Genomic DNA, 26,035 nt, shown 5'->3' on the forward strand with positions numbered 1-26,035 from the left:
GGTGGTTCTGCTCACCCCCTGCTCCCCCTTTTGCAAGGTGACTCTGCAGGGACAGAGCTCCGCTGGCTCCCAGGGCTGAGAAGCTGGGGATGGGCAGATATTTCTCCTCCTGTCTTCCTTGTCTGGTTTGTGGCTTCCCACATCCTTTCAATGACAGGCGGCAGCGCTGGGATGTTGGTCAGGAGAGCAGCTAATGTGGTAACCGGTACTAAGTCATTTTTCAGGAGTTGTTCTTATGTCCTTCAGGATCTTCCTGATGCACTTGGCAAGGTTGTGGAGCATCCTTGTTTCACATGGGGAGGGATGAGGAGCAAAAAAGGAGGAGGTATAGAGGCACAGGGGGGGTTCTGCAGAGAAGGGAGGTGAAAGGGGGCTCTTGCGATCCCCCTCGTAGATCGTGGTGATGTTCAAGTAAAACGAGCTCGCCTTGGGAAGGGACTTCAGACTTTGTGTAAATGTAGGAGAGAAATGAGGCTGGGTGCAGGAGAAGCGGTGTGTCACAAGGAGGGGTGAATACATGGAGAAGCTGGAGGGCTGGGTGCAACGACCTCCCTGATTTTGGAAACAGCTTGACCTTCTCTGTGGCGCAAACTCGATTTGAAAGGTGGGATGTCTTCCCGGGCTGCTGCTCATGCGTCTCAGTAAGTCTCTGGCCAGCTAAAAGTCCTGACCCCGCGCGAGGCTCTGCGGGGGGTGACAGCAGCATGGCTGTCCCCGAGAAGGGCTCTGGGGGCTGAGGCTTGAGGCTGAGACAAGCCCTGAATGCGTAACCCTGTAGCCTCGAAGCTGTATCACATCAGAGGATGCGCGCGAGTCTCATGTCGTGTTTGATAGCAGAGAAAAACGGCCTTGTTCCTCTTGTCCCCTCGAGCGAGGGCAGCTGGAGACCTGGCTCACGATGCACGAGGCCTTAAAAATTGCTGAGGAGGAGGAGGTCGTCCTCCTTCCAGCGCCTGGCGTGCACGCCATATGCTTCCCTGACCTTCTCTGCAGCACAGCCGATGCGAGCTCCCGCGCGCCTGCTCGCTTGTTCAGCGTCGCAGCTCGTGGGGTCCTGTCCGCCCCTCGGTGTTGCGGGTCTGGGCGTCCCGCCGGGACTCTTCAGCAGGCAAATATGCAGAGCTGATGTATGACCAAAAGCACTTCATGCATGTTATATGCCTCTGTATGTGTGTGTGCCTGTACATATATGAAATATAAACTTCTTAGATATTTTTTACTGAGCTGGGACCTGAAGGGTGTCATGTACAGAAATAGGAACTATGACTTCCTTATTTTTTAATTTAAGTACATTCATACATAGCTAGTTCTTTGTTCTCTTTTGCTTTTTACAAACTTAAATTGTGCCTTGGACTTCTTCCTTCCTTTCCTCATTGGTGGGCAATTGCTAATTGTATGTTTTTGTTCTGAGAAGTTTCAGGTTTAAACGATTATCTGCACTGGAAAACATCCTGACAGCGCAAATATTGAAAACTCAAACATGAAGTGGATAAGCAAATGACCCTTGCTATCTTTGTACCCATCAACGTCTTTCATTGTACTGAACCTCCCTGGAAAGCTGCCTTCTGTCCCTGGGGTTTGGAGGTTGGTGAGACACTGGTGCAAGCTTCACCTGCACGCCCCAGGCTGCACAAGTGTAGCCGTGCTAATTTTTCATTGTCATTTTCTTAAACAAGTTTTTCAGGCTAATGCTGAAGTGGTTTGCCTTTGGAAAGCGTGTTTTGTGACTGCAGGGTGGTTTTGTTTTGTTATTTTTTTTTGAGTGAGGGAGTTGCTTTTTCAACACCCCAAACCTTCTCCATGTGCCTAGCCTGTCGATGGCACTGGCATCAGTTGGGATACTCCAGGGAGTACCGCCTTTCTTGAGGGTTTTGCAGGATGAGGATTACTTTTCCATGGGATCGCTGGAGTGGAAGGGATTTGGATAGGTCATTAAATCCATCTCTCTGCCCTCGGGCAGGATCGATAACCCTTTGTCACTGGTGATGGATGTTCCTTTATCCTGTTCTGCCAGGCTTCGGTGTCCCCGCCGGCGGTTGTTCCAGCCTGCGCTGTTTGATGCAGATTTGGGCTTGGACTGGGGTTGACCCCGGGAGGAGCAGCCTTACAACCCCCACCAAAACACGCTTCCCTTCCAGCACGCTGCCTTCAGCCCAACTTTGCAACAGCCTAGTATTTCAAAGAACTTTTACAATGTTTGGACTGATTTAAATAAGCAGGTGGTTTGAAGTGATTGATGGAAATCCTTTTTCTGTAAATGTTTTGCTCTGAGGATTTAGCTTCAAGTATCTCACTCCCAGTAGTGAGCAGGAATGCAGGCTGGCATCCTCCCGTTGCCCTCGCGTTGCCTGCGGCTCCTCGGTCAGAGGTTGCAGGCACACATGCATGTGGAGGACTACCACCGCTGCTGCTTTTTAAGAGGAGAGGTCTAAGTACTTTTCTTTTCAAGTTGACCATTAAAAAATGGGACGTGCCCATGCTCCACGTAGCCACGTCTGTTCCTCTTGCTCTGGCAGATGGTCCCTGCACGGACCAGGACGTTTGGTGCCTGAAGCAGGGGTGGTGGAGAGCTGCAGTGATTGCCGAGGCCCTGGGTTCTGGGCTTTCGTTCCCTGGGGCTCCTTTTTTGTCTGTGCAAGATGCGTTCAGCATCTGGTTTTAAAACAGAACCCCCCTCCGGCTTGTGCAAAGGCACCTGGTCTTAGGTAAGTAACTGAGCTGCTCTTCTGCGGTTCCCAGCACACCCTACTGAATTTATCCTTGGATTTATAGATTTATTCTCGTCCCACTTCCACGAAACAGGGGCAGGCCTGTTCCTGAGTTGTCAAAGGATACTGGGGTGCAGGGATTGAATGACTTTTGAATGAACTGAACGCAGCATCTCCACAGCTGTGCAGCTCCCTGACCCCCCCGGCTGCCGTCCCTGTTCCTGGGTGAGCAGAAAGCCATGAGCTTTGGAAGTGCTTTGGGCAAGGGGTGACTCTGGGCAGCCTCCCAGGTGTGCTGTTCCTCTTCCTCCCACGGGGTCTCCAGTGCATAGGAAGGTCCTGGTGATGGAGTGCTTGGTGTCACGATGCCTGGCAGCCCTAGCCAGGAGTAAGGGCTCTCTTGGGGTTGTGACAGAAGCTACTGTCCCCCTCTGTCCTGAGCTGGCAGTCATGGGTGGTGGCAGGTCACCATAAAGCAGGGAGAGCTGCTGTGCGCGGGGCAATGATAAGGTGCAATGAAGCATTTGGGTTACCGAGCTCTGCAGTGTCAACGGGTGGAGCTGATGGTCGGTGTCCTTCTGCCAATGCATGGGTCACCTCGCCTTGGGAGAAGCCCAGAAGCATACCCAGCATGGCAGGGTGATCACCGCGGAGAAGAGTGAAAAGCTGAAGCCCGGTGCAAGTTCTTGATCCTCTTGTGGGGCTGTAGGTCTTGCTGTTTTCATCCCTGCATGTTTGCAGCTTGCGAGTGTTGCGGGGTCGCTTGGTCCCTACTAGTGCCACGTGTCCCCTCTCTGATCTAAGGGTGGCAACTGCCTTGTGGTACGGGGTAACTGCTCATGGCAGAAGTTCACGGTAGAGTTGTATTGGCTGGGCAGGATCTTCGGGCTCAGTTGCACTGTTAAAGAGCATCACTGAGATGTGTGAGGAGGAGGAGGAAAACAAGGGTGGAAATGAGGAGTCATGAGAAACTATCTTCAGATCTCCTAAACCTCGAGATCTCACTCTGGCAAGACCCATCCATGGTGCGGGTCAGGGCCCTGCGGCAAATCTCCCCGGAGTAGCCTTGCCAGCTGTTGACCCTGCCAGCCTTCCTCTTCGGGGTTGCACCCATGTTTTAAATACCCAAAGGGGGTATTTAAGCCCCTCTTTGCAGACTGGCCTTGTTCCACAGTGAGCGTTTATGGGCCAGGCAGGGACACAGTCGCCCAGCGTGTAACTTTACTCACCTGGTGCTCTTGGGACAGGCTTTTCCTCGCTTCGTGCTCTCTGGGGCTATCACATTAAATTGCCTGCTGCAATTGCTTGGCCGTCACATAGATTTTTATCTTAAGTGTCCTTTGGAAAGGGAGCCCTGAGCTGTCGCTGGGAATGTTAAAACAATAAATGTGTTTTGCACCTGGCGATAGGAAAGAGCAGCTTTAGGGCTTGTGACAGTTGCAGCCTCTGCTGCCTGCACTGGCTGTGTGCTGGCAGCTCTGCCTCTTCTCCGGAGGACTGAGCATCCCAGAGGGGCAGGAGGGGACCGGCACGTCCCAGCCCTGCTGGTGGCTGGAGGTGGCTGAGGTCCTCGGCTGTGCCCTGGGATGAGTTAGGGAGAGGGGCCGTGGTGGAAGCAGGAGTTGGTAGGGAGGAGGGAAGCGTGTGCTGCCACTTGAAGTGGGGATACCGGAGAGGGAGTGGAGCCCTGGGCCTTGTTTTCTTGCATGTAGTGACTCTATTTGGGCTTCTGAGGTCCTGTTTGCGTTCTGGAGCCTGTCCCAGCCCTCTGCTGAGGCTGCCAGGAGAGAAGAGCTTGTTTGAAAACTCCTTGATGGAAAACATTTGCCTGCCTTGGAGAGAGGGTTTCCTCCGTTTGGCCAGGCAGTGCTGGCTGGCTGTCCCCTCCATGGCACCTCAGATCCTGGGCTTGGGGGTGTGGACGAGCCCTGCCACCCCTGGAAAATCCCCACGGGTATGGAAAGCCTGGCCACAAAACCCTGAGAGAGGCTGGGATGGGGCTGTGCAGCAGGAGGGGTTGGAGGAGAACCATGCCTCCTTGGCTGCAAGCGAAGCTCTCGGTGAACGGCATCCCGGCGTAGGCTGCCGTCGCTCAGAGCGGTGGCTAGCAAAGAGCCAAGCAGCCTCCTTATCCTCTCGGGTACCGCTCTGCTGCGGTGGTGTGTGGGGCACTGATCTCACTGGGTCTCAAATCCAGGTGCTCTCCAGCCGTGGACTGGAAGGTTGCCTTTGCCTCAGTGTTTTGTATATTGACTGGGTGTCCTGGGCTTCCTGAGTTGGGGCTTTACCCAAGGACTGTGCAGTCATGGACCAGAGAGGTTGAACCAGGTTTCCAGTGCTCTGCCTATGCAACATACTATGGACTCTGTTCTTTTTCTGGCTTCCTTCATCCTGTGGGAAATGACTCTTTTGTGATGAAAGCCTGAAAGGAGGTCGGATGCTGAGGACATCAGCTGAGCGCCTGGGGACCAAGAGGTTCTTTTTGTTTGGAGCAAGGGGGGGGGTTGAAAGACGGAGGAGCCCGTGCAGATCTGTGCTGCCTCTCGAATGGATGCTTCTCTCTACCCAAGGGCTCTCTCCTTGCCTCGCCGCCCGCCTTCCCCTTGCCACCCAGGCAAGCTTCTCCGGGAACATACGGCTGTATCTTCATCTCCCATTCATGCTTTGCCCTTCAGGCAAAGCTGTTTCTTCTGCAGGAGGCCAGGCCTCCTCTGAAGATGGGAGCATTGCATGGGCTGGGCTTAATTTAGATTAGATGTGCATTTGTGCACTCAGCCTGGCTGGCAGGATGGGCACTGCATCGGGGTGAGCTGCGATGGAGCTGAAGCTGGGCAGGAGGTGGTTTTCCTGCCTCCCAGAAGCTAAAACCAAACTGTCGGGGCGTGCATGTGCATGGGGGGGGTGGTGAGGAAGCAAACCAAAGCTTAATACCCACTGTCTGCGTCAGGAGTAGCAAATAAGGAGCGGAGAGGTGCTTTGTGAGCTGAAAGGTGTGGGTAGAAGGGCTTTATTAGCTCCATTTGAAATATTTCATCTTGATTCCCATTTAGCTGTGGAATCTAACTTACTTTAGCTTTAAATTTAGATTTTCAGAACAGGCCTGTCAAATTAGTAAAAGGAAATTTGATTAGAAAATGGCAGCGGGATTGAGATCTTTGTTTTTCTCTGCACGCGATTTGGCTCGGAGATTGCTCTTAACCAAAAATACCCTATTGGAAAGTGTTTTTTTTAGCTAATCAACACTTTCCAACTGGGGAAAAAAAAAAAGAGCAGAGTTGGAAAATTCTGCCACCAGCTCCCCAGCCAGCGGCCGCCCGTCAGCAGGGACCTGGAGGGTTGGGCTGCGGGGCTGGGGCTGCGGTGGTGTTGGGGATGACTCGGGGACTGGAGGGAACAAGGAACGCAGAAGAGGGTGGGATGGCTTTGTGCCTTCTCCCGTCCTCTCCTGCTCGCTGCCATCCCCACGTCGGGGTTCAGCCGTTCGAACTCCCTGAGGATGCCGGTGGCTGAGCCTCGGTGCAGCTCCAGGAGCTGCCCGTCCCGTGCTTGGGTTAGTGGGGGATGCTTAAACTGGGGGGGTTATAAGGCTGTTTTGGGGTGGTGGTGCGGAGCTCTCCCCTGCTCGTTAACCCCAGCACCTTGGTGCGTCCGCCGTCTGTCCCCAAGCCAGGCTGGGTGGGAGCCCATCCTGGAGGGCGGGAGTCAAGGGGGAAGGATGAGGAAATTAATTCAAGAGTGGAGTTAAACACTGGCTAATAACAACCATGGGGAGAGGGGAGGGCTGGAGAGCTGGGAACTGCTGTGCCCAGGGCTGCCCCACAGAGCCTTCCTAGGGGGGATGAAGGAGGTTTTGGGGGTTGGGGGGGGCAGCTTTCCTTGCACAGAGCCCTGTTTGAAGCCTGCTTGCATTAAGGAGTTACTGCTTGTCAGCTGAACACCCAACCTGTATGGCTGTGCTTGGCCCTACCAAGCCGCCGCTGGTGTCCCTCGGTGGGTGAGCAGAGACGGGGTGCCGCAGAGGGGGGGGCCCAGTGCCACGGAGCTCATGCTGCGATTGGTGCTGCTGGGGGGGGGGGGGCAGAGGGCTGGGAGCGGGTAACTGGGTGTCAGGCTGGCTCCAAAGTGGCCATCCTTGCCCAGTCCCTGCCTGCTGCCGGGGACGGTGCTGCCTGCCATCGGTGGCTGAATTCACTCCGCGATTATTCACAGATGCTGCAATTACGCTGGCGACACCGTGTCAAAAACCTCACGGCAGCATCGGCGCGTGCACGAGGATGGGAGGGGGGTTATTAGCCTGTTATTATCCATTTACTCAGATATCCTGGCTAATCAGCTTTCAGATGGGGAGAATTAATTGGTTTCGTTTGGAGCACTAGGCATGTTTAATTGAAATGAGTTCTTTCCCATTTCCAAATGGGCACTTTCGCAGCGGCTGTTGTATGGGGATGGGGGGGGGGCTGCAGCCTTCCCGTCATGGACCCTCATGGCACGGTTCAGCTGTGCTGCAGTGAACTGGCTGGAATAGCAGTGCCCTTCAGTCCTCTCTCCATCTGGGAAGGAGCTCTCATTTCTCCATGCACGCACCCTGCTTGGATGCTCTCCAAACCCTCTGTTTACAGCTAGGCTGGGGAGTGCAGGTCCCAAATTGTCTTAGTCCCTTGAAGTGTATAGAGCGGTGTGTACCGGCGAGCTTGGCCGGTCATCTTGGTGGCATCACTGTGATACTTGCTGCTTTCTGTGGGCAAGGGGTGCAGCTGGGGGATGGAGTCAGGAGATGATGGTCCCCAGGGTTGAGTGGGCATGCCTTGTCTGCGTGCAGGATGCTTAGGGCTGTTGCGAGCTGTGTGCCTGGAATAAAAGCAGTCTATACCCCTGCTGCTACTTAGCCTGCTCCTGGTCTCACCTGGGCTTTGCTGCAGCACCAGGCAGGATGCTGAGCTGGTCACACAGGAGGAGATGTCCACGTTGGGCGAACCCAGATTCGGGGGGCTGAGCAGCGCCCTGCAGCCCCAGCAGAGGTGGAAGGGGTGGCAGCTGGTGACCCTGTCCTGCAGGGGATGGCATCGATCCTGCCTGCGAGGATGCAGGGAGAGAAAATCCAGTGCCCTGATGTGTGTCTGTGGTACTGAGTGAGCCCACCAGCTCCCCCAAACTCTGTCTGCTCCTCTGAGCCATGGCTGCTGCCCACTGGCCTCTTCCTGCTCTGGTGCCAGTTTCTCTTAATTAAAGGTCTGTCTCCTCTTTGCCAGAAGGTGGCTGTAATTAGAGCTGAGGACTGCTTCTCGCTTTGTGAGAGCACAAGTGAAAGCTCACATCTCTGCAAAGGTCCCTTTGGAGAGCAGGGATGCAGTTCTGAGCCCTGCCCCGGAGGGGGCTGCAGCTGGGTGGCCTCCAGGGAGTCCCTTCAGGCCCCCTCTTCCCAAGCTCTGCTCTAGCAAGGGTGCAGGTTAGCTTGGTGGGTGGCTCAGAAATGGTCACAGGCTTGCAAATTGCAGTGCTTTAAATCCAGGCTGTTGAGGATGGGAGGGCTGGACTGGGCTGCCCCAGATCACTGGTCCTTCCTCAAAATGCACAGGTAAATGTCCTTTTGGAGGTGCCAGCATCTTGGTACCTGTTCAGAGTCTCCCTCCTGCAGCATCCTGCAGAGGAATGATGTAGGTAGGAGCCCTGCTTTCTGCTGCCTCCTCTGCTCCCATCATCTTTGATGTCCCATACCCATACAGAAAAAAGAGGGACTTGAACTGCAGGTGCCTCGAGCTGTAAGTGCTTTGGGATGGGGACTGTCCCCTGGGTGTGCAGAGCTCTCCAGAGCTGAAGCTGCTCCAGCTGCACCCCGTGGGTGCAAAGGGCCTCTTGGCAGATGCAAACTCGGCTTTTCCCCTCCCAGCCCGGCAGCGGGATGCCCTGCACTCCCCGCTTACGGCTCTGCCTCCCCTGCAAGGAGATCGCTGGCCTCGTGTCCTTCAAAGCCACTTGAAAACAAGCGGGCAAAACAAAGCTGGTGCGTTCCCGTCCTTTTATATTCTCGGCTTTCGATCAATACAGCAAGAGGGCTGGGTGAACGAGTAGCAGAGCTTTGGCGAGACAGCTTAGCGTGGTCTGACATGCCGCGGAACAAAAAGGTTTTTGTGGACCTGCAGGTGCGTAAGCAATGAGTGTGGGAGCTGTACGGCAGGAAAACTCTTGTCCCCGTGGATTTGCTTTTCTGCTGTGCCGAGCCCCGAGGTCGTTTGGACGTATCACACCAAAGGCTGGGTAACAGGAACTCTGTGTTCTTGGGCAAGAAGATAAAAAAGCCCTGAAACACTTGATAAATTTTATGTATGTGCAGAGTCCTGGTGAAGTTAATGGGAGTTAAGTGTATGGTTAAGTGCTGTACTTAACTGGACAACCTGATGGGACTAGCTGTGGTGTTTTGGGAGAGGAGCAGATTTGTGGACTTGCTGAGCTTTTTGATCTTGTCTTTAAATCAGTCTTGGATTTGCCTGCTCTGTGATGCATGGGGGGGTCGGTGCATTTTTCAAATTGCATATATGCAAACTGATAAACTCTTTTCTCTTTTCCTGGTGTGCACTGCCCGAGGTACCAGTAGAGGCTCTTCTCTGGCGTAGCGGGGGCTGCAGTGTGTGACTCCTGCAGTGTGAGTTGTGATGCTGGAATTGCAAAGATGCCAAATGCTACATAGACACGTGCATAGAGCTTTTATCCCTGTTCTTGTGTTTGAATACCCTCCCTCTCTCCCTGGAAAGTAGTGGTTTGTGTTGCTGCTATTCAGAAAGGCATTCATTATGCTGAAATATTTGCACTTTAAATATGGTAAGGCAGGTTTTTTTTTTTGGTTTTTTTTTTACACAGTAGGCTGGATCGTTCCCAAAGCAGCTGCCAGCTATGGGCTCAGTAATAAACCTTTAAAAAAACTCCAACAACAAAAAGAGCTCTTTCCCTCCGTTCCTGTGTGCACAATAGCACCTTCCCATCAACTCCTTGCTCTATAAATTGTTTTGAGATGCCCATAAATAAACTCTAAACCCCTTTTGCAGTCTCTTGCCTGTCTTCGCACCACCCTGTGTAGAGCAGCAGCACACACTGACACAGAGGAGACCCCATCAACGGGGCTTGGAGGTGTTGGGCTACTCCAAGAAGCCCCTGTTCCTTAACACTGCGGTGAATTTTTCTCCATGCTTTGCCACCTTTTCTGGACAGCTGTCCAAGATCTGGCAGCCCCCAGAAGCTGGCTGGTTAATTGAGCAGAAAGGATGCTGTACCGTGTCACTCACCAGCACTTGGAAGCTGGAGGCACAATGTGAATTGTCTTCATGTTCCCTCATCCGGAGATGTGCATCTCTTATTAGATTAATGTTTTTTTAATATATGCAGAATATACAGTGGGAACAGCATTAATTCGCACTAATGGTTGTGAGATCCACTGAGAATTAACTGCATTTTTTGTAAATTAGTGAGGAAGCGGATAAACACAATTATTAAAAAAACAAGAAAGGTACTTTTGCAACAGCAGTACATGTTACTCATTTATCTGACAAGTGTTCTTTACTTTTAATTATATTTCATCACTTGCTAGCAAATGCTCTGCTGGTAGGTACTGTAATAATCCTCGTAATTTGAGACCTCGCTTTAGCATTTGTTAAACCTTTGTTTGGAAGGGGTGAGAAGCAGCTGGGTAGTTCAGGTATCCCACAGCGGCTGTGATTTCGGGGGGCCCCATGGTAACTGCCACTCAAGTCTGTGGTGGCTCCCGGAGGCCCCAGCTGATGCCTGGGTGCCGCAGAGATAAGCTGTGTACACATGCTCTGGGAGATGCTCTCGTGCACTCGCTGTCCAAACAAAGCAGATAAACACGGGGTGGGAGCAAAGGTAGGACCTGCACTGTGTTTTTTGGGGGGGGGGACACTGAGCAGTGGAGGTGCTGAGGTTTGTGGGTGGTCGCTCGGGGGGTCTGAAATCAGCCTGAGGCAAAGGCTCCTAAAAAATGTGCAGCTGCTTTGAGTTTTATCCCTTTTTTAATTAGCAAGTTTAGCTGCATTCCTCCTTCACCATGCCACTTCCACACGCCTTTTGCTGTGACTAATACCGTGCTGCTCTGTCCATTGGGCCAACTGACTGGCAGGTTGGCTTCTCCATCAGATGCTAAAATGAATATTCTGCATTTTTTTGTGGAGGAGAAGGCACCAGCTTGGGCAAAAGCTGTGGAGGTGTTTGTGGCCTCCGCCAGGCAATGGGTAAAGCATGAACGTGATAAAAGTGGCTCCAGAAAAACACAGAGCAGTGTGGCTTGGCTGCTGCAGCCAAGGGCATCGTGCCAGATGCTCTGCTGGTGGATGGAGCACCTGCATGGGCAGAGCTCAGTCCACAGCTCAGGGCAGGAAAGTCTGGAAAAACCCCATGAGATGTTCCTGTAGGCAGCACTGTTTGCCCCCAAAGCAGGAGGAGGGGTGTGCAGGGTGAGGCAGGTTCGGGCTCCCCTGGGACCGGCTCTCCCTGCCCAGGGGTGCGCGGGTGCGAGGTGCAAATCTGCAGGTCTGTTGGAGGGCTCTGATTAGGAGGAATCCCCAAGTGACCATCTCTGCTGTAAGATGGGAAGCTCTGGAGGGAGCAGAGGTGGGGCAGGGACACCTTGCCCACTAGTATCAGACAAAGCAGGCGTGGCCGAGTTGCTGTTACTGGCAATTTCGGTGAAACCAAGCCAAAACCGAGCCTTGGAGGACTTCGTTGCTCTTCTCTTTCATTTGGGAAGGTATTAGGGCCACACACAGTCTCTTTGGTGGTCTTCCTTGATATTGGGTGGATTCCCATTTGCTCTTCTCCCAGCAGGAGCTACCTTTGCCGGGATGCGACCGCAGGGCAGCTCCGCTGGCCATTGGGATGCTCCTTGCCCGAGCTGGGTCCCCATGAGCTGTCAGGGTTTGGGCTCTGGTCTGAAGATGGTGCAGAGAGGGACATTGTGTGGGTGGTGGCTCTGTGCTTGCTGGTTTCGAGGGCCTTGCCTTTAGCCCCGTGTTTAATTGCGAGGTGCTTTGTGCGTTGGTGAACCCCGGGCGCTCTCAACCTTCAATGCGTGGTGGTCCTTGCTCGTGAGACCTCACCTGCGCTGGGAGAGACTTCCCGTGGATGTGGTGACCTTTTTTATTTGAAGGCAAGGTTGGTTGTTCTTAACTCAAGGGAATTTTTCCTCCCCTTTGGAAAATGCAATTCAGGTACCGGGTGTAAACAAGCTGAGCGGGATGAGCGTGTGCAGGGGTCTCTAGCAGGCTCGGTGGGGAGGAAGGATGGGGCTCAGTAACTGAAACTCTTTGCGGGGGGAAAGCTTTTGTTTTTGTCTCAGCTTCGCACTCAGCCAGCCTGCCCACATTAGGGAAACATGAGCGCGAACGCACGAGACCTTATGCATTTTAAAATCTTCCCTCTCTGAGGGCAAGCTCTGGGTTAGCAGGTCAGCCGATTTAGGTGAACCGTTTAGCACGCATTAAAATCACAATTTATGCAATCTGCGCTCTGGCTTTAAAAAGAGCTAGCAATCAGGTGCTTAATAAAATCACCTCCAGCTTTCCTCTTTCAGTTCACTGCAAATAAATGCCCTTTTTTTAACATCATAAAAATGGATTAGGAGTAATTTTGAATTGTTATCCTAGCAAGAAGTGCAGCTCGGGATATGCAGGCTTGTTCGGTGTGATTGAGGGCTGTGTATTTTCGTGCTTGCATATAGCCGGTGCCTGGGAGACCATTCAAATAAACATTTACTGGAACATCACATTGCATGTCTGAACGACACAGAAAGGCTGATTGGCAGGTTCACTCCTTCTTTTTGTTTCTGTTCTTGGATGAAACAGCAAAACAAAATTCAGTGTGGCTTAAAAAAAAAAATTATATGGAAATGTGACTTTTTGCCTGACTCGTTACTTTTTTTTAACGCGGAAAAGTCAGAGATTTTAAAGTTATGGTTCCCAAAGCGACTGTAATTCTCATCTCTTGTGCGTGTGTTATACTTTGCAGGACTGTATATGCTATTAAATTTATGCCCAATGCGTTTACATACGGCATGGCAAGCAGAGCAGCTGTGTTATGACAGATCTGCACGGGCCAGATGAAGCAAACCTGCAGGAACCCCTCCTTTTAAACCCCTGGGCCGGATCCTGCACTCCCTTGCACCAGTATAAGCCCTTTTGGAGAGGGTGGTTCATGGATGCTGTTGGCTCTGGGCACGGTTAGGTGACATGATAGTGATAACGACAACAACAGAAGACAGTGGCCCATCATCACTGGAGCTTGGTGATGTTTTAAGAGCTGTGGAAAGAGGAGAAAAAAGACATAATGCAGTTCTGTTCGGGCCACAATTCAAGCAGCCATTCCTGCTCAGCAAAGTGCTGAGGCGTATGCTGTAGTCTCATGGACTGTTATGGGAATTAAACACAGATTTAAAGTTAAGTGTGTGGTTAAGCACCTTGGTGAAGCGTTGCTCAAATGGGGATTTGAAGCGTACAGGGAGAAAATGCTGTATTTTTTAGTAGATTTGCCCTGTAGCATTGCTGTCTTTTATGGAGAGGTGGGGTCAAGTGGTTTTGAGATCAGGGCTGGATCCAGATCTCTTTAGAGTTTTTTTTCTTTGTGGTGTGGGGTTTTTTTTGTTGGGTTTTTTTGTTTGTTTGTTTTGTTTGTTTGGTGGGGTTTTTTGTGTGGTTTTGGTTTTTTTTGTGTGCTGTGGTTTTTTTGTTGTTTTTTTTTTTTTTTTTTTTTAATCCTGGTGTTCATCTCTTCCTCACTATCCTTCATGCTGACTTGTTGTCTGTCCTTGGTGGTCTCATCGTCATGCTCTGCCTCAGTTTCCCTGCCTGATGCTCACCTGCCCACTGACTCATTTACTGAGCCCCGCAGCGTGTGGGGGTACGTGCTGTCAGAGGGTGGTTGAGATTCATGGATGGGGTGGGCAACTTGTCCTCCAGACAAAAGCTGCCTGCTCTCAGGAGGGGCAGTTGGCAGGACCCCCGTGTCCCCGAGGCGTGCCAGCACTGCTCTGCACTTTGGGCAGGTGACCTCCAGTGACTGAGCTGTCCCAGCTCTCCCGGGAGCATTATGCTTTTTGGCGTTATGTTTCTTCTTGAATGATCCTTGCTGCAAGTCAAGCTCCCAACTTCTTGTGCCATCCACGCAGGAAGGAGAGTAAGCATCTTTCCATCCCTGGTTTACGTTGTCACATCCCTTCTGCTGGCAGAGGCTATGTGAGGACTGAGCAGGCTTGGTCAGGTCTGCGCCCGCGGGAGCATCTCCCGCAACAGAATCCAGCACCTTCCCGAACTCCAGGTGCTATTGCTCCATTTCTATCCATGAGCCCTGCTTTCCTCTTGCAGGAGACGTGACTGCTTCTTGCAAAGCCTGTTTCCCAAAGCCCTGTTTCTCTGCTGTCCTCTCCCTCCTCGCCTGCATTCGGTTGGCTCTGATAACTCCTCCGTGCCCTCGTGTGCGATGTGCGTTAGTGGACGGGGTGATCTGGGGCCTCTTTCCTCTGCCGATCTCCTCTTATCACAGAGCTGAAGGGCTGTTGGTATTTCTGGGACCTCTTTTGCCTTTTTAGACTTGGTTGCAGTGGGCCACTGCGTACAGACACAAGAGGGGGAGGACGGAGAGGCAGATGGAGGTGCCGTGGGTGCAGAAACCTTGTTTTTGCAGGGAACAGCCCAAACTCCCCCATTATGGGCATGACAGCCGGAGGCTGGTGTTATCCCCGCTCTAGGGAAGAGCACACTATAAATTCCTTTCCCCAGCCCTGCTGTTTCTTTAAAGCCAAAGGGATCGTGTGCCATCTGCGGGTATGTCCTGTGCCCCGGGAGGGCGAGGAAGCAGCAGGGTGCAGAGGAGGTCATGATAAACGGCAGTGCGCAGGAGAGGGAAGACTCCGAGAGATGTCTGCAGAGATCAGCCTTATTTTTCATCGTTAATGATCTGAAAGAAGGTGCAAACAGCATGTTAATTAAGATTTGCAGAAGAAATATTTAAATTGAGAGGTGCAGCAAAGAGAAAAAGAGCAATAAGGTAAAGGAGTCCTAGGGAGAAGCTAGTGTGGTGCGGAGGTTTGATCTGGAAAGGGAAGAAGCAGACACCGTGCAGTCCAACATGTTAAATGTGGTATTTTGCTTCCAAAGCTCTCCCAAGTGCAGCTCGGTTGGGGTGCAGGCATGGGGGTCCTGATTTGGAGTCTGGCCTGGCAAAGAGACCTACTGGTGGAGCTGGGCGGGAGAGGATGGAGAGACCTGGGGCTGCCCCCCGGCCAGCTTGGGCACTGATGGGTGTCTTCTCTGAGTTTGGCTGCAGCAGAGGGTTTGGCCGTGAGGATTGATTACCAGTTAACAGGCACTGTTATAATGGATAATGCGGATGATCCCAGCTCCGCTTCTGGTTGCGGTTTGCCCTGGGATGTGGCTTTGGAGGATCTGTGCCCGGGAGCAAGCCTCTGCCTGGTGAAACGGCATTTATAGGGTCTCTGTGCTGCTGTTGGCCATCGCTTTTAGTTAAATTAATTAGAAATCCGTTAGCTCAAATTACAGCATGGCTAAAACCTAATGCAAATGTTTGCTACACTTGCTCATTGAGCGCTGCTTTATTACAACCCTCGGCAATGGCAGAGATGAGCCAGGAGAGGTTTGTGTACCGAGGTGCGGAGGTCCGAGGTTTGGTCCGTGCTGGTGGCATCTCCCCCCTTCGGTGTGCCGTTCGGTGGACGTGCCTTACCTGCCCGCTTGTTTTCAGGGTCTGGTGGTGCTTTCTGTGTCTGGGTTGACCTGGGATGGGATGAAATGCTTGAAAGAGAGGTAAGGTGCTATAGAGCTGAAATGTGGGAAGGACAAAATTGGGGCAGTGGAAGACCAGAAGGGACTGTGGGGTCATCTGCTCTGCCCTCCAGTGCCGCACAAGGCACAAGGACTCTCTGAAGCCCTTATTTCTCATTTGAAATAAAGCATAACTTTTCTGAAAGCATCCAGGCTTGATTTAAAAAACAACAAAAAAAAAATTGACAGTGATGGATAATCCACTACAACCCTTGCTAAATTGTTCTAGTGTTTAATTACCTTCACGGCCAAAAAGGAAAGAAAGGAAAAAGTACACAGCGTGAAGAGCTCCGAGGATTGTGTGGTTATTGCTGATACCTATTTGCTTACCGTGGTTCACCCGCTGGGACGACGCAGGGCGACGTGATGCTCCGGCATCGGGGTCCTGCTTGCCCCAGCTCTCTGAAGCTGCAGGGTGCGATGGGGGGGCCTTTGTGCAGGGTTTGTGCTGGGCAGAGCCCGGCTGTCCCGGGGGACCGTCCTTGGAGTGAGTGATGGCCCTGGGCTGCGAGAGCCCCGTTTCACCCAGCAGCAGGTAGGTAGCGATGGGGCTGGTTGTCAGCACAATGGGGGACAATAATTGGTTTTGGATTTCATGCGGGAGCAATAGTGGCTTCAAAGTTAGAAAAGAAATCAGGATATGTTTTCCCCCAGGGCAAAACCTTGCATCAGTGTTCAGCGGAAGCAGTAGAAGGGGTTCAGGTCAGCGCCGGGCTGAATGCTGTGCTGTTTTGCACCGGTTTTGCTTTGACCTGCGGAAGGGATGCTTTGGTGTAACGGGTCTGGCCAGCCCAAACCGTGTTCTCTTCCAGCCTGGGACCTTCTTCTGTGACTTCAGCCCTTTTTGGCGCGGCGGCTGGCAGACCACGGGGCTTGCTTTTGTAACGGCTGGGCTGTGTTGCTGCGGTTGTGCTGTGTTTGACTGCAAAGCTGCAGGGCTGGCGGACTCCTACGGGGACCCACGCCACGTCCACCCTGCTATGGGGAGCAGAGCTGACCAGGCAGAGTCAGGAAAGGCCAGAGCCTTTTGCAAGGAAGTTTGTCCAGATCCCAGAGGAGCAGCAGGATTCCCTCATCTTTCAGGGCTTTGGTAGGGAAGGGTGGTGGCTTGTGTTTGAAGAAGCACGTGCATCCTCTTGCTGCTCAGAAATTGTTCAGCATATCGGACGGATGCCCAAACAGTGATCGCCCTCCAGGTCGGCAGCTTGCCAGCCTTCATAGTTTATATGAGCGCCTGATCTCTTGCTCTTCGAGGTGGCTTCTTCCATCGGTTTTCCTTTTGTACTTCAAATAAGTCCCAGCCTTGCTGCTTTCCAGCTTCAGCTGAGGTTTGCTCCAGTGCCGCAAGCCCTGCAGTTCTGCAGACACATGGGTTGTCCCCACCAGCCCTCTTCTCCCCCATCCTCCTCCTCCCATCCCTCCTCCTCCCCTGTGGGTCTCAGCAGCCCTCCGGCGCCCGGTGGCTCCTGCTCGGCCGGCGCAGGGCACGCGGGAGCACGTCGGGAAGGACATTACGTGGGAGAATATGCATGTTCACAGCTCAGAGGATTAAAGGCCCGTGTTCTTATCACTGCAGAACAGAGTATTATAAATCCAGCCTTAGAATACCAAATCCCCGTGCAGCTCGGCCATTGTTTGGGAATATTAAAAAGCTCGGAGACAGAAATAATCAGTTTCCGAATGACACATTGTCAAATAAAACATTTCTCATATTATCCCTTCCTTCCCCTTTCTCTCTCCCGCTCCCTCAGTTGGATAATTTAACAAGAAAAATAGATTAAAATGAGGCTGGCTTGAATGCCTCCTAAGTTTGACACTTTTTTTCTTTTTTTTTTTTTTTTTCCTTTTTTCCAGGAAGCTCTCCCAGTGTGTGCGGTGTGGTTAAACAAGCAGCTGCTGGCATGGGGTCAGGGACGAAAGGAGCACATTGAAACTGAGCTGCCTGCTATGAGCCCACGAGTGCTCACCCGAGGGGCTGGCACGGGCACCCCTGGCCTTCCCCAGGCAGAGAGGGGACCGTTGTCTCAGTGGCTGGCAGAGCAGAGATCTCCGGCTCATCCCCAAAGGATGCAGGAGCCATGGCCACGTTGGGCTGGCAGCCCTTGGCTTCCTTGAGCCGACCCTGTCGTTCCCGAGCTGCGGGGGGGGGGAACGACACGCTAATAACCTCTGTGCCTTTATGCCTTTTTGTAATTTCTCCCAAGCAGAGAGATCTTTAATTTAATCTGCTGACAGGTTTATTTGCTCCAAGCCATTTCCTGGGGGCAGACACAAGGTGAGCCCACCAGACAGATGCACGGCCCCGGCACTGCCGGGGGTGTCCGGACCCCTTTCCTGGGTCCAGCTGGCAAAGCTGCTTCTCGTGCAGGGCTTTCTCAGTCACCCTGGCCTTTTCCGAGCATCTGGGTTGTCTCGGGCTGTGCTTTCCCAGGGAGGGCGAGTGCCCGTGTGGCTGTGGGAGTGGAGTGCTCTGCCCTGCAGACATTTCGCAGCTGCAGAGAGCGCGATGAGCGACGTCCAGCCGGGCAGCTCGGGGGCTTGGTGGTGAGGCCTCGGAGAAGGCTTTTCTCAGTAGTCACGTCCGTGAGTGTTGTTCTGAAACGCTTCTGTAATGTGAGAACCCTCGTTTTGCTGGAAGGATGCCTGCACTCAAGCCGGACCTGATGTTGCAGTGTGGTTTGTCGTGTTGAATTTCATGGCCCTGCTGTGTCCTTGTCACTGGGCTTCCCTTTTGGAGGGTCTGGTGTGCTGTGGTTTCTCTCCTGCAAAGCAGGCTTCCAAGGAAACGGCCCCTATTTGGTGCCGCGGGGGTGCGGGTGGCTCATGCTGGGGAGCTCCTGTGATGCTTGGGGGTCTCTGTGCATCAGGTGCTGTGCAGACCCGAGGAAACACGTTTCTGCTCTTCCAGACTGAGGTGTCTATGCTGTTTCTTGCTTCTGAGCGTGGAAGGCCAGGAAGGGTCCTCATCCCACTGGTCTTTCAGGTGCTCTGGTACTGCAGGGCATGAGCCCGGTCGGCTCAGCGAGCCCTGCCCTTCTCCCACACAGAGATCCCCGAGCATCTCCTGGACACCAAACTGCCTTTCCTGATGGTGCCTGTCACCTAAATTAGGGAAGTCAAGCTGAGCAATGTCCTCCTGAATCCCTGAGCCCTTCTCCCGTTAGTGCCAATCTCAGGGGAGAGGCGGGGGGTTTTTATGGGAGATGCTGGGCTGGGTTCCTCTCTGTGGTGGGTCGTGGTGCCGGGATGGTCCAGGGAAGCATCTCTCCTCTGCTCCTGCTCCTGAGGCCTCTCCCCAGCTAATTCATCCTGTGAGCTGCAGTTTTGAATGCCACCTCTTTACAGCTGATCCTGTTTACAAGTCGGAGCCGCGCTCTGGGTACAGCATGGTGCTTTGTATCAAATGCAGAGGAAATACTTGCACGTCTCCACTTTGCTTTTGCACGCTCTGTAAAGTTCTGGGCTGTGGCATCCACTGTGCCAAAGAAACCCCTGCCCTGGCTGTTCCGTGTCATGCTGCAAAGCCTCGATTGCTCACACCACTCTTGATTTACATGCCCTGCTTTGCTTGTCTTCCATGGGATAAAATTGCTCCGACGCTGCGGAGATTAAGAGGCTGGAAGCTGGCACAGGCACAGCTCTTGCCGGTGCGGGGCTGAGCGACTGGCTGAATTTAACCTCCAGCACAGCCAGATGCAGGGCTGGCTCCCTTTGGCACTTCCCAGCCTGGCTCCCTTGGGAGGCCACTTCCACAAACATATAGATATTTAGGAAGTTTATTTTTTTGGTAAAGATACTATTTTTTTTATTTTTCATGGTAACGTAGTTGGGAGCTGTATTGAATAAAATTTGGAGGTGGGGGAAGAAGAGATCTTTGCAGAGAAGGTCTTGGTCTGGAATATGTTGTGCTGTGCCCCCAGGTCTGCAGGTGACGTCTGGTTGAAACCATAGGCAAATCACAACCAGAAGTGATGGAGCCGGAGTAACCGTGCCCTGGGGAGCGGCGGTTGCAACAAATGGCACCACGCACCGTTGTTTGTGTGAAATGTTGTGTGTCTCTGCTGAGGCTTTACTGCTCCTGTGTCGGTGGCTGGGTTGTTTTAATGAGTTTTTTTCTCCTAAGTGGTAGGATGCAATTGCCTCCTTTCCCGTCTCCCCGTGTGGGATGGGAGGGGGGGCTCACCCACTTCAGGCCGCTGTGCGTGTGGGTGAGCTGGAGGGCTGTGGGGACCCAAGGGGTGTGTGGTAAGAACAAAGTCCCCGGGATAGCGGGCAGAGGTGAGCCGGGGGTGTCGCTGTGCCGTCCCCAGCTAGAGGACACCTCTGGCACCCTGCTCCACCTGCCCGTGATGTCCTGCCCCAGAGGTGGCTGCTCTGTGAACCTGCCTGTGTGCCGTTCGTGGAGTGTTGATGAAAGGGTGCTCTGGGGGTGGAAGAGGAGAGGGTCCATGGACACTGGCTGCAGCATCTCCTGACCCATGCTCTTTGCTCTCCTCTGCAGGGTGGGCTGATTGCGCTGCTCCTGCTCCTCTTGGTCTTCATGGTGGCTCTGTATGCCCAGCGGCGCTGGCACAAGCGCCGCCGCATCCCGCAGAAGAGTGCCAGCACGGAGGCCACCCACGAGATCCACTACATCCCCTCGGTGCTGCTGGGCCCCCAGGCCCGTGAGAGTTTCCGCAACTCGCGCCTCCAGGCCCACAACTCGGTCATCGGGGTGCCCATCCGCGAGACCCCCATCCTGGACGACTATGAGGACGAGGAGGAGGAGGAGACCCCGCGGCGGGCAGAGCCCAGCACCAGGGAGGATGAATTTGGCAGCCAGGTGACGCGGACGCTGGAGAGCCTGGGCCGGGGTGGAGAGGAGAAGCCTGACTATGAAAAGAAAGGTTTGTGGCTTTTCCCTCTTCTCTTTCCCTCTCCCATCCCCTGCCAGGGTGTCTGTCCTGTGCAGTGTCACCTAGAGAGGGTGGCTCATCCGTATATAGACCCTGGCACTTGGCTCTCCAGGCTTTGGTCCTCAGCTGTTGTCTACAAGGTGGTTTGCAGACCTTGTCCTGGAGCTGCCTTTCCTGAGAGGGGAATCGCCTCTGGATGGTGCTGGGGAAACTGAGGCACAGTAGCTGTGAGCTCTCAGCTGTCATTGCCAGCCCCAAGGACCAGGTCCCCTGCTCTCGTAGCACTCCCTGACTGTGCTTTGCTGGTGGTTCAGGTGCCGCGGGAGCGTGTGAGCTGTGTGCTTGGGAGCTCCACGGAGATGTGGATTCATAGGATCTGACCCATCTCCTTTGTCGACATCCTCTTCCAAAACCAGTCTCCTGTTTCCAATGTGCGCCTGCCCAGTATGATGAGATGGGAAGCTGGTGGCTCTGCTTTCAGGCTTGGCGGTCTATCTTGTCCTAGCAATAGCAGAGACCACTGTGAAACACCCAGTGGGTTAGGGGATGCCTGGCTGGCAGAGCAGAGCTGGCATTTGCCCAGGGAGGGAATTGCTCTTTTGCCCTGGATTTGTGCAGCACCGTGCACGGGGCAGCACAGAGGAGTTGTTTCCGCTGTTCCAGCAGCGCTGGAACCCCTGTCTCCTCAACAGGATGGGAATGCTGGGATTCATCCTAACTTATTGCCGTGGGTGAGTGCTAGCACATGGGCATCAATCAGGCCAGTCTTTACTCTCTAGGTGGCAGAGATGTTCATTGCCTTGCTGTCGAGTAGGGCATCAGTTCTAGCGAGCGAATGTGTCGGTGCGCTGGGGCTCCGCCAGCCTGCTGAGCCTTGATGCTCCTCGGAGAGCTGCTCCATAAAGCTGTATTTTCCACTAGCGGCAAAACATCCCCTGTGCTTTATTCTCTAAGCAATCAGACAAATGATCCTGTAGTCACCCGCAAACAAAGTCATCAGGGCTGTAGATTTAAGGCAAGCACATAGGAGCCCTGTGTGGAGTTGGAAATGGCAGATCAGAAAATTCTCATTGCGGGAAGAAGCTCAGAGCAGAATCCATGTGGATCTGATGGATGGATACAGACCCCAAATGTGAACCATTTCCCACCCGTGGTGTTTGGCATGGCAGGTAGAGTGTTATATAGCATCTGTAGGTCAGATCAGAAAGAAGCCTATACAATTCCATAGGTGTGGGCTCTGGCTGCTGCCTGTCCCTATGGTGCTGACTGCTTGGAAGGTATAATATTGGATAATGCAGCTGTTGTAAGGTATAAATCCCCTGGTAGTAGCTGCAGGGAGCTGGGCAGCAAGAGCTGGGCTGGGGTGCCTGTTCCTGAGCAGGCGAGGTGCTGTGGATGCTTTGTGCCTTCCCTGAAGGTGCAGGGCTGGGATTTGGAGGAGTTCTGGTTCCCCCTCCCCAAAGCTCTGCCCAGCTCAGAAGGAAAGTATTGATGGGGTAAAGTGGTCCAGCATAGGCACAGCGAGTAGCCAAAGGTTGGACACAATAGGATGGACAGAGACAGGGTCCTCTGGTCACAGTGGACGTGATGGCACCCGTTGCTGGCCGTACCAGGTATGCGGGAGCAGAGGAGAGTCCGTATGGACAGGGCTTAGCAGTGCTCCTGCAGGCTGAGCAGCTGGAGAGGCACGTTACCTGCCTGCACAGCTTCTCCTGGGAGAGGAGGAGAGACCAAACCGTGGGTAACAGATCCTGGTGGTGTCTCAATGCACTACTGGAAGGCGCTCAGGAGCTCTAGGAGGAGGCCAGTGTGAAAGCCTGTATAAAGCAGTCTAGACTGGCTTCTCTTTATTTAGTTATTCTCTTAACTGCAAATAAAACTCGTGCTGCTGAACCATGTTGTTCTGTTCTCCGCACTTGGAGAACCGTCACCGAGAGGGTCAGACAGGGTCTGGGTGCTGCCCCCCTGCCTGTGCACAGGGGTGGAGGGACTGCAGGCTGCATGGGTACAACTACGTGACTCGGGGGGGATGCTTCTCCTGCGCGGAGAAGAGCAGCGCTTTCCCTAGAGCGTTTCAGCTAATGCACACTTGATTGCCTGCATTTTTAAAGTCTGTCTCAGAAGCTGCAATACCCACCTCTGCTTATTGAAACGTCATTAGTAGCCATTTAATATTGTTCACCTGCAATGCACAGTAAAATATATGTGAATAAACAAAAGCAAAGTACGTTAGCGCTAATTGCTGAGTGACTGCAGCAGGAGCAAGGAAGGGATGTGCCGGCTTGCTCTGTGCAGGGAAGGGGCTTTTGGGTGACGCTGGACCCATCTTTCCCTTCTTCTGTGACCGTGCGGGATTCCCATAAAGCCTGAACAGTCCCTGTTGGAGCACCCATGATGGCTGTGCTGGGGGACGGGGATGGGGACAGGGATTCTCCTCAGCTCTGTGGAGGAGATTGTGGCTCCAAGCAACAGAGCCAGGGAGAGCCCAGATGATGCATTGTGTTTGGAAAGCAGGTCTCGGCACTCGTGATGGTCGTAAGTGGTGGCTGAGGTTGTGTTTCTTCCACCCGTAAAGTGCTTTTTACTCTTTCCTCGTTTAAACAAGATTATTATGACGGCGATGGTTATCATTGCTCAAACAAACACAGAGGTGCCCAGGGGTCCATCTGCTGTGCTCGAGTGCTGATCTGAGCATCCCTGTTGGCATCCCCCTTTGTGTACGGCTGGCTGTTACCGGCCCATGGTGTTAAGAGATGTTTCCCCAACCCTCTGCTCGGTGAGAATGAACAAATGAATGCCTTCATATATCGTAACTGAGCTACCTTTTTTGTTCTTTCATATTCTCTTCTTTGTTTTGCTTTTCTATAAATTATTTAGAGTTGTGTGACTGGGGAAGACAGCAGTAACTGCATTTCAGTCCTCTTCAAAACATAATAGTAAACAAGATCTAGGGCAGAATATTAAACTATCTGAGGGCTTCAGGAATTGGCAATAAAGAACTTCTTATACTGACTGAAAAATCCCCCAAGCTGGGGCTGCAAGAGCTATGCCACGCTGTGAAATATGTTCACAAATGCTCCCACCAGTTCAGGTTGTGATGCCGTCGGGCTTTGCACCTTGGATCAAGGCAGGTTTGTGCCTTGCCTGGTCTGATCCTTCCAAACCGAGCCGGTTCATCATGTGTTTCCTCCCAGACGGGCACTTTTCCATCTTGGATGAGGCTTTGCTCAAGGAGTCAAGCTATGGTATGCGCTAGTTACTCATCTCTGCTGAAGCTGGTCAGAGTCTGGATTGCCAAGGACAAGGTGGCTGTAGTTCAGATCTAGGATTTCTAGACTAGAAATAGAACTATATGTGCTGTGGGCTTTGCACTCTGGCCTGGTTTGCACACATGTGGGAAACACGGTGATTTGGGAGGCGTTGGATGTGCTGCGCACACAGGCGCTTCGACCTGCCCGCGAGCAGCAGATGCAGCTGGGATTCCCGCGGGATGCGGCAGGTGGGGTGGAGAAACTCTGCAGTTGGTGTGAGCAAACACCACGTACCTGGAGATCCCATGGGGCTGGAAATCAGTTCTGCTCCGGCACAGTTTTACAGGTAGATTGAAGGTGGATGTGTCAAGGGAAACCCAGCTGGAGCGTGGCCCTAGCTCAGGGACAGGGTCAGCCTTCCCTCTGGTGCCTGGCTGCATGGCTGGAGCCGCCAGGTTTTGGTGCGATCACCGGGGCCGGGTGAGGAGCTGTGCCCACATCCCAGGGAGTCCGTCAGTGCCCGAGGGAAAAGCTCTTCTTGCTGCTCTTGCAGTGTAGCGTTGTGATAAGACATCAGCTGGGACTTGTCAGCGGGCTCCAAACGGTATCATCACTGGGGCTGTCACTAGAGGCTCTTTCAAGTGTCACTTCCCAGCATTAATTACCAGGGATGGCAAATCCAATGAAGATGGAGCATTTTGGCTCGCCCTCCACCTGCCTGCGCTGCTTGCTTTCCCCCACGTGCTGGGCAGTGATTGATTTGCAGGTGCGGAGTTGCGCTGGCGGCGGGTGCTTTCCATCATTTGGGATTTGCGCACCCTGCGCTGTGCGGCTGTTGGGCTCGATTGCCCTTTCCACGAGGATGAGCGTGGTTTCTCATTCCCCACGTGTTGCTTCTGGATATATCGGGTCAGGTAGGGAATTGTACTGGATGACTCTATGTACAGCCCTGCGCAATGGGAGAGAAGTGCCTGCCTGGGAGGTCGAGCAGCAGAAATGTTTTGCAAATCATGGGCAAGCAGAGCACAGATCAGCAAGCCAAACTTTCCTCCCAAGTCTGAGGCAGCGCTCTGCAGCAATGCGGATGGGAGGGCTGCTCCTGCACAGTACTGGAGCATCTAAAGTGAAGCCCAGCACAAACAAAACACGGGAGCAATGTGCTGAATAATGACATCTAGTAACAAGCGCATCTGAGTGATAAAGTTAATGAAATTACAGGTTCTGACCTGATACCAGGCTCTGCTGCGGGTAGATAAACAGCAGGGCAAAGATGAGATGTTTATTTCTCCCTAGCTGCAGTTGTAATCTGGATGCGCTGTGCAGGGCCATTAACATTATTACTGTTATGCAAAATCATTTTTGACTTGGGGGGAAGTGGGGGTGGGGAAGAAAGAAAGAAAAATCCCCCAACTCCCTAGAAAATGGAAAGCTGACAAAATTAGAATTGCAGCAGGAGCACAAACTGACCTGGTGACATTGCGCAGAGCCCAGATGAATTTAGACAGAAGAAAAATTTGAGGCAGTTTAAGGAGAAAAGTAGTCTTTTTTCTATTAATACAATAAAATGAAATGGAGCGAGGAAGGAGGCAATAGCCAGGCAGTCCTAATTAGCCAAAAGGATGCCTTTGTGCTGGTGTGGAAAGGGAGCCATGCCCTCTCCTCGTGGCTTTGGGTTCTCTCTGGCAATCAGAAGGTCTCCAGGGGTTTCGTGCCCCGTGGGCGTGCGTGGTGCCGAGTGGGGTCTGCTGGTGTGGGGTGGGGTTTCTGGGGTCATGGTCTTTGCTGGGGAGACCCCCATGTCCGAACCCAGTCCCTGTGCATACACAGCATTCTGTGATTAAGGGGATTTGGGTAAATTTGTGCAGGTGATGTCACTGTCCTCACTGCCTCTGTCCTCACTTCTCTGGGTAGTTTCCAGTCCATGCTCCCGATGATTTCTGCTCTCCTGCCTTTCCCGAGCAGATGGCCTCAAGCTCTCCAGCCCTTTGGGAATTCCTAACTTGCTTTTATCTTTTAACACACCTGGCGCTCATCTTTACCGACACGGTTTCATCCTACAGCGGCAGGAGCCCTTTGCTTCTGTCCCTCAAGTGCTGTTCGAGGGGGTTCGGCCCCCAGTCCATTCCAGGCAGCACCACTACGTCTCCAGATGAGACATGTTGGATGCACAGAGATGGAATTAGTAAAATGAAGGCAGATAAAAGTCCAGCAAGCCTGAATATGGGGTTACCCACAAGTTTCCCAATGAGAAGATCTTGCCAAACCAAATCCCTTAAGGATCAGTGAGAAGCAGAACTTCTGCCTGGTGAAAACTGAGGAGAAAATAGATGTTAGACTTGAAAATC

General features: G+C 52.9%; 1 protein-coding gene across 2 annotated transcripts in view; it reads left to right on the top strand.

Moving 5' to 3' along the window:
- The window catches only part of ASTN2 (astrotactin 2), a 361,642-nt gene that overhangs the window by 72,845 nt on the left and 262,762 nt on the right, over window positions 1–26,035 (top strand). For both annotated transcript variants that reach the window (XM_052814689.1, XM_052814688.1), the window contains exon 3: window positions 20,046–20,430. In XM_052814689.1, coding sequence (XP_052670649.1) covers window positions 20,046–20,430 — 385 coding nt within the window. The remainder of the gene's footprint in view (window positions 1–20,045; window positions 20,431–26,035) is intronic.

The sequence above is a fragment of the Harpia harpyja genome, chromosome 19 (genome assembly GCF_026419915.1).
Source record: "Harpia harpyja isolate bHarHar1 chromosome 19, bHarHar1 primary haplotype, whole genome shotgun sequence".
Lineage (NCBI taxonomy): Eukaryota > Metazoa > Chordata > Aves > Accipitriformes > Accipitridae > Harpia > Harpia harpyja.